Raw genomic sequence first — 8,079 nt, 5'->3', positions numbered from 1 at the left:
TTTATGGTTTTAGTCAACTATATTTAAGATGATGCCCAACAATGCACACACACACACACACACACACACACACACACACACACACACACACACACACACACACACACACACACACACACACACACACACACACACACACACACACACACACACACACACACACACACATAAGTATGTTAGTGGTAAGTAATAAATGCTTTATGTATAGTTTGCTATGTATTATTAAATAAAATGCTTCATATTTATACTAAATTACATGTTTAGTTTTTTGAAACTTTTAAATGTCTTTTTTAATCAAAAATTACATAGCAAGAAAAATAAAGTTTCTTCTGGTTGCAGATGTACTAAAGAAATGAGCTAGAAGTTTTAAAATATCAATAACACAAAATTTAAGATTCTTAGTTCTTTGCTTGATCTTCAAAAGGTAGCAAAAAAAAAAGCTATGAAAAAAGAATATGAAAAACTATCGATTAAAAACTATACTCATGCTGAAATCTGTAGACCACTATCCAGCAATACAGGTATACAAGAAATAGAAAAGTCTAAGCTAGTAGATGATATTCATTTTTCAGTAACAGAGCAGATTCCAATAATCACAGAACCCAACATTAAATTAGGGAAAATAAAAAGTGAGAATTTAAGAAGTAAAGAGTCAATAAAACCAGCTGCAAATTTTGCATATGAAGTTGTTGACTTAAGTAGTGACGATGACTCCATTGATTTTAACACTGGTATCTTAAAGCATCCTTTGTATGACTTAGAATTTAATAAATCAGCTCCTGATCCCAATAATTACTCCAGCCAAAGCTCAATTTCCATAAATCATGGAAAATACCATATGGATTCTAAATATAGTAAAGATAGTGAAAATCATACTATTAAAGAGGAAAGAGGCAATGTAAAAAAAATGTCTAAAGTAACAAATGAAAGTTTCTTCTCTGATGATAAGTACTATAACAATGCAAAATTTTCAGATGGAATTTGCTCAGAAGTTAACACATCTAAAACTAACATTGAGCAGAAGAATGCTCTCCAAGAGAAAAACTTCATATTTACACAAAGCAAAAGTGCTGATTTGTTACATGAAAAAAGTTGTATAAAGAGTAAAGAACAATTATCTAGAAAATATCAGAGCTGTCAAAATACTCCTAAAGAAACTGCAGACTTAAATGATTTAAAGGACTCAATTAAATTAAAGTTGAAAGAATTTAATATTTTAGATGTAAGTGTTTTACTGCCAAGTAATGTATCTAAAAATGGAAAACTTTTATGGTCACTAAAAAAACAAAAACCAAGTTGTTCAACCAGTGTTGGTAATCTTTCTGGAACTGAAACTCATTCTTTAAATAAGGAGGAAAGATATGATTTAACACCTGAATATTTGAACAAGTTTGATGAAAAGAATTCTTCCACTACAACTAACTCACTACATAAAGTCAGCAGATCTCTTGCTGACAAATCAAAGACGCTGAATATTGATACAGTCACAAACAATCTTAATCCCACTTCTATTTCTTTAGATTCCGAAAAATCATTAAATGAATCGATTGGTTTAAAAGAATGTGGAAATATTGTTAATAATCATGTCTTATGTGATTCACTTTCATCTGTTTCTTTAACAAACTTAAGTCAAAATGAAATGGGTGAATTTGGTGAAGTAAATTGTAAACTCCCGTTGCTTAATAAATCTTTTAGTTGTAGCCCTAGCACAAAAGAACCAGTTCAGGAAATCCCTGTAAATAATGTTCATGTGGCATCTAATAATTTGTTATCTCAATCTACATCTGAAATGATCAATCAGCTTCACTTATCTAAATGTATTTTAACCAATACTATAAAGCAGCTTTCACCTACTGCTGTGTACTCCCATCTACCAACCACGGGGAGCTGCAATCATCCAAGTTTAAGATGTACAAATTCTGAACCCAATATTAATAAATGGGGAAATAAAAATCTCTTTGAAAATACTGATAAAACATACACACACGAAAATTGCACTTTTTATCAGGATAGTTTGTACAATCAAAAAAATAGTTTTAAAAGATGCCCTAATATCTCATCTGGTAATTATCAAGATTCACTTTCACATTCATATGAACTAATATCTCAACCCAAATCCAAAACTTTTCGACCTAAATTGCTACCAAAATCATCATCAAACTCAAGTTTATCCTTTCTGATCAACAATAGTGAAACAGAGTTAAACAGATATCACTTGAACCAAGAGAAGTATAAGTTTAGCAAAATGAATAAAGAATATGTGGAGAAGATAGAGTTGTCAGATAGTGATACTACAGCTACAGTTTCTAGCTATAGCTCTGATGATGATGAAAAATCAAATACAATCACTCATAGCTCTGATGATTATACAGCTAATTCTGTGATTCATATCTCTTCTGATAGTGAAGAAGAAGTTAAACAATTATGTTCTGAAAAGGAAAACACACATGGTTTATTTTTGTTAAACAATTTAAAGAAAAACAATGAGATTGAAACAAAATCTGTTAGTATGTATGAGCACGGTATTTTTCAAGAAGCTTTTTCTGATGAAGAAGAGGAATCTAGGTTTGATCTATCAAGAAGAAGAAGAAGGAAAACTGCATCAAATAAGCGTCTTGAAAGTTTTGTTCATATGCCTGTATTGCCAACATTGATAAAGGTATTAAATGAAGATAATACAATTTTAGAAAAGCATCCAAGAAGTATCTCTATTCGGCAAATGAAAAAACTATCTAAAAGTTTAAATCTAAAATCTTTTCATATTGTTTTAGAAAAACTGAGTCCAGTTGTAATTGAGCAAACTATTGACTTATGCAAAAATAAATCTAACTGGGATGAAAGAGAATGCTTGTCTAAAGCAGGTTTAACTGAATATGACATTGATCGAATGAGGCTCACAACAGTTCGTCAACAGAGTACAAATGCGTATAGCCTCAGGCGTTTCATGAAAAAAAGCACAGTTTTTCAAAGTAGTATGAACAGCCCATCAAAAGCTACAAAAAGAACTGAAGTTCCCCATCTACAGCTTATAAAAAAACAGAAAAAGCGTTTAAAAGAGAAGACTCTTGCTGAACTTAAAAAAGACCTTAAAGAAAAAAATATTGTGTCTATCAGAAGAGCTCTTTTAAAAATTAATTGCAGATACAAAAACCAATCTAGATTTTGGTTTCATCTTAACAAGCTATGCTTCTCTCATGAGTTCACTTAATAGTGGTTTCAAATTTTTTTCACTATGATAAATTATGTTAGAAATTTCAGTGTATTATTTTTAAAAGTTAAGATGGTTCTAAATCTGTGTTCTTGCAGGTTTCTTGTTTTATTTTGCTCACTGTTTTTGTATGTAAAAAATCCTCATTGAGCCTAAGGAATATTTATCTAAACTTAATTTATTTTGTAATTTACTTTATTTTTAACAAATATAAAATAAGGTTGTTGCATTGTTGTCCAGTTTTTAGAATAAAGCATTTCATAAAATATTTAACATTAAGCGATTAAAGTAATTGCAATGAATTGCAACGAGTTGCACAAAATGTATAAATGACGGGGTTTTGCGACCATAGACTTTTTGATAGTTGACAAACAAGCACTGATAACTATTCGCCTTACAGATACAATTTGCGACAAAATTATTCATACCCTTAGTATATTACTAAATTTTGTTAGGATATACCGAGGCACGTTGGCCCGCTTTTTTTTCTTTGATTCCTAACTTTTTCGCATTTTATATTTTATTTTGTTTCTTTATGGGAGAAGGTTGCTAAAACTATATACAATTAAAAAGTGTATTATTAAAAGCTGATATAAGTTTGTAAATATTTTTAAAATGCTATACTTAAGGTGATGTCCCTTTGGCCAATTTACTCCTTACTTGGGGTAAGTTGGCCCATGAGTTAGGGCAGATCGGCCCTTAAAATAATTTCTAGTTAAATTTAAGGTAAGAAAGGTGCATACAGTGAAAGCAATCATAATTAAATGAACAGTGATTATTTTATCATAGCATTTAATATGGTTACATACATTATAATAATTTGTCACAGATTAGTCACTATTTTCATCTAATGGAACTAATGCATCACTACAGTATAAACATTCATAAAATAGATCCTTGAGTTCTTTCTCTACGCAAGTCATATCTGCCCACTGATGGCAGATTGAACACTAAATCCACTCTGCACCTGGAAGACTGTTTGAGAGGCATCTAAGACACAAAGCATCTTCGTTCTCATCTTCAATGTCATCTTCCTCTCATCTTTCTTGTTCGGTTTCTTACTCTTAATTCGACAAGATTGAATCTTGCTAGTTTTAGAATTATTTGGATCACCTACTTTTTGTAGAGAATAGTTTTTTAGTATTTTATCTTTTTAAATAGTCCTTTCCTTTTTTTTCTTTTGTTGTCTTCTGTTCATGTTCCAAGGCTTTCTTAACAAGGGTAACTTATTATAGCAGAAACTCGTTTTTTAGACCTATTTATTCTCTCTTTTCTAGGCTTCGCTTTTTCAAAAGGCCGTACTTCTTCAGGAAATGGTAAAAGTAAAGGATCAGGAGTGGAACCTGATATTTCATTTAAATCTGGAAAATTTTCTTCCTTTGAAGTTGACAGAAAGACGTGTTTAGAAGTGTTGTAATCTGCAGTGGAGAAATCAATATCAGGATCTGGTCTATCTAATGTATACTACGGCAAACTAACAAACGTTTTAAAAGAACCGTAAATACTTCTATCCAATGGCTATTGCTTATGACTACAGCGTGCTGCAAAGGATAAAAGTGTGATACCATTTTCTTGGCAAAAATTGTGCGTGGGAGGCAAAGTGTTTGACATATTTAAGAAAAGCCAAAGAATGTACTAATCCATCACACCCTATTGGTCCATCACCAATAAAGTGGGACTTAAAGTTTATTCTCAGTAAGATAAAATATGGGGACACTCTATTGCCAATCGCATTAACCGCCGAAGCCATAATCACTAATACTCCTCTTTCTGCAGATGTTTCTCAACCTATCTGGGGAAAGCCTCTGCGAGCGACAATACAGTCTGGATGTTGCACAGCTGTGATTCCAGTCTCATCAATATACCATTTCATATGCCTGCAGGGGTCACTTTCAACCTTGTCAAAACATTGCTTAAGTTGTAAAAAAACAATTAAACATGCTTATTAAAACTAATGTAGCGGGCTAAATTTGTTGCTTGAGGAGAACGAATATAAAGTTTTGGATTTCTCTTCAAGAATCCTGCAAACCAATCACACATCCTGCAATTTATAACTGTTCGTGATTGGAGAGTTTTTCAGCTGCAGGTAACAGCATATGTATACGTAAGTTGTCTGTCCTCCTTAGGAGAAAGACCATATTATACGTTACTTGCTTTCATAAAGTATTGCTATAAGAAGCCTTCCTGCTCAGGTTCAAATACCTGAAACGAAAATAGAATTAGTCTACACATTTCGTAAACATTCTTTTTATTTATTTCAGTTGTGTTTTATATTGAGCCATGTATAAATGGGGTCTTAACTTATGTTATAGAAACAAACTATCAAATTCAAATCCGTAATTAAACACAAAAATTAATATTCCTGAAATTTTTTGGTGTAGCCAAACTTGTTCCAAGGTTTTCTGTTTGATTTAGGAAGTTGTAGATCTATTAGTGTAGTAGTTACTTTATCAACTTCATTAGGCTCAGGCGTTTCAACAGTAGCAACAACTTGGCATTCATTTTTATTATCAGAAAATGGAGGAATCACTGAGTTCTCATGAATCACCTTAGTTTGAACTGAAGCATTACAAGCAGAAGGTAATCCATTGTTCTTAATGCAACCAAGTACAATGGATTACCTTCTGCTTGACCTTACTAAGTTTTCCATAGTATTTTGAACTCTGTAATAACTTTTCTAATTGATCTTTTTTTTTTTGTAACTTGTATTACTGCAAGTAACATTGTATCTTGCAACACTTTTCCTTGTTCTGACTTGCAAACATAATTTCGTACTTTTTTTAGGTAGATCTAAAAATATATTCCAAGTATAATAATAAATTATACTTTGATTAAAGTATGTTTTATTATACTTTGATTACACAATTTTACATTATTAATGTAGAGTTATAAATAAACTTAAATGGTAAATACCATATTGCATATTTACACCTTTAAAATTTTTTTTTTAACAATATATATATTATTTACATGTTATTTATGTTACTTAATATGAAATTTTCATATTATAATACACACACGTACACACACGAATACACACTTACACACACATTTGACTTACTAGCTGGAATACCCGGTGCAATTCGTCGGGTTTTCCAGCTATCAAATATAAAACTAACTGTATTAATCAGAAATGCAATTGCAGCTATGTAGTCATGTTTTTGGAAACTAAACCACACTGTAGTAATGTAGCTTTTTCGCATCTTATGTTTCGATAAATCACAATAACTTTCTCTCCAAACAAAAACTTATCAAATTTTCTCGTTTATTTACACCTATACTTTTCCGAAATATCCCTCAGAAATCGTCATAAAAAACCGCTAACACATATTTACAATTTTTTGGTTTTCACTGGTAAAAACTATCAAAATTATTAGCTCTGTAATCATTTCCTCGCCAGGGCAAGGACTGGTTGAAAGGGGCTGGAACTTATTTACAGCCATAAGCACCCTGAACATAGAGTACGGGGTGGTCCAAACCTAACCTAAAATAGACCTGTGCGAGAAATTTGGTGAAAATCGGATCAAAACTGTGTATGTATGTATGTATGTATGTATGTATGTATGTATGTATGTATGTATGTATGTATGTATGTATGTATGTATGTATGTATGTATGTATGTATGTATGTATGTATGTATGTATGTATGTATGTATGTATGTATGTATGTATGTATGTATGTATGTATGTATGTATGTATGTATGTATGTATGTATGTATGTATGTATGTATGTATGTATGTATGTATGTATGTATGTATGTATGTATGTATGTATGTATGTATGTATGTATGTATGTATGTATGTATGTATGTATGTATGTATGTATGTATGTATGTATAGTAAATAGTTATTACTTTTCATAATCTATACACTATGAAACCCTAAAAACTAATAAAATTGTTAAATACCCATTTATTTATTAGGATTCCCTAACATATTTTAAAGCTGGTTTATAACTGATGTGTGTTAAAACTTGCAATTAGGTACTATATTGCATATTTACTTTTTTTCAATTTGTGTTATTTTCTCATTAACATTACATACTTACATATTCAATCTTTTAATAACACAAAACAAGTTTACTTACTGTTATTACATTCTTACATTAATTTACATATTCCCTACATAGTACATAGTAAACTCTAACAAAATTATTAAATACCTATTGATTTATTAGGTTAAATTCTTATCTAATATGTTTTAAAACTGGATAAAAAATTTCAATTAAAATACCATTTTTAATAAAAACATTCTATCACTAACACTTTTTCCCATCACAAACTATTTAATATGAATAAAAAATGTGCATGCTTAAGCGGGGCACGTTAGCCCACATGGCCAACGAGCCTCGTTTGTGCTGGATAAACCTGCCCCATCGCCATTTTTAAAGTTTTGTTCTTAACCCATCAACAGATACTATGAAACATATCAAAATAATCCTCAGACTTTAAGCTTCAAACAAGATACTTACCTATAGCACTACAGTCGAAGACTAGTCAACACAAACACATTAAACAAACTGCTCAAAATTTATAAAAAGATACAACATTGCCAACTGTGCTCAGACATCTGTGATACTTCTGAGGAAAGATATTAGGAGTGCTGCCGATCTTCCCCTTGATTCCTAGCGCGCCGAAGAGCATAGTCAGTGAACTAACTCAAAAAGGGCCATCCTGTCCTAGGGCCAACGTGCCCCGGTCTACCCTACATAATATAACATTTTATTGTTTATTGCTGTAAAAAAAAAAAAAATGCTTAAACATTGTAATTAAGATTAATTCTGTGTTAATAATTATGCTATTAAATTATCATGTTTGGTTATACATCAGCTCGAGAAGATAAGTTTATAGTTGGAGAAATAAAGCAAG

The 8,079-nt window shown here is 31.2% G+C and overlaps 1 protein-coding gene across 1 annotated transcript; it reads left to right on the top strand.

Moving 5' to 3' along the window:
• The first annotated feature begins 228 nt into the window (after positions 1 to 228).
• LOC145185628 (uncharacterized) lies at positions 229 to 3,437 on the top strand. Its single transcript, XM_080061588.2, has 2 exons — positions 229 to 2,659; positions 2,772 to 3,437. Exons 1-2 carry the CDS (start codon positions 443 to 445, stop codon positions 2,778 to 2,780), a joined length of 2,226 nt encoding a protein of 741 aa, XP_079917714.2. The 5' UTR covers positions 229 to 442; the 3' UTR covers positions 2,781 to 3,437.
• The last annotated feature ends 4,642 nt before the right edge of the window (positions 3,438 to 8,079 follow it).

The sequence above is a fragment of the Hydra viridissima genome, unplaced genomic scaffold (genome assembly GCF_058129835.1).
Source record: "Hydra viridissima isolate aposymbiotic clone 2 unplaced genomic scaffold, HvirCarnegie_v1 scaffold_9, whole genome shotgun sequence".
NCBI classification, from domain to species: domain Eukaryota; kingdom Metazoa; phylum Cnidaria; class Hydrozoa; order Anthoathecata; family Hydridae; genus Hydra; species Hydra viridissima.
This window is presented reverse-complemented; position numbering and strand designations above follow the sequence as displayed.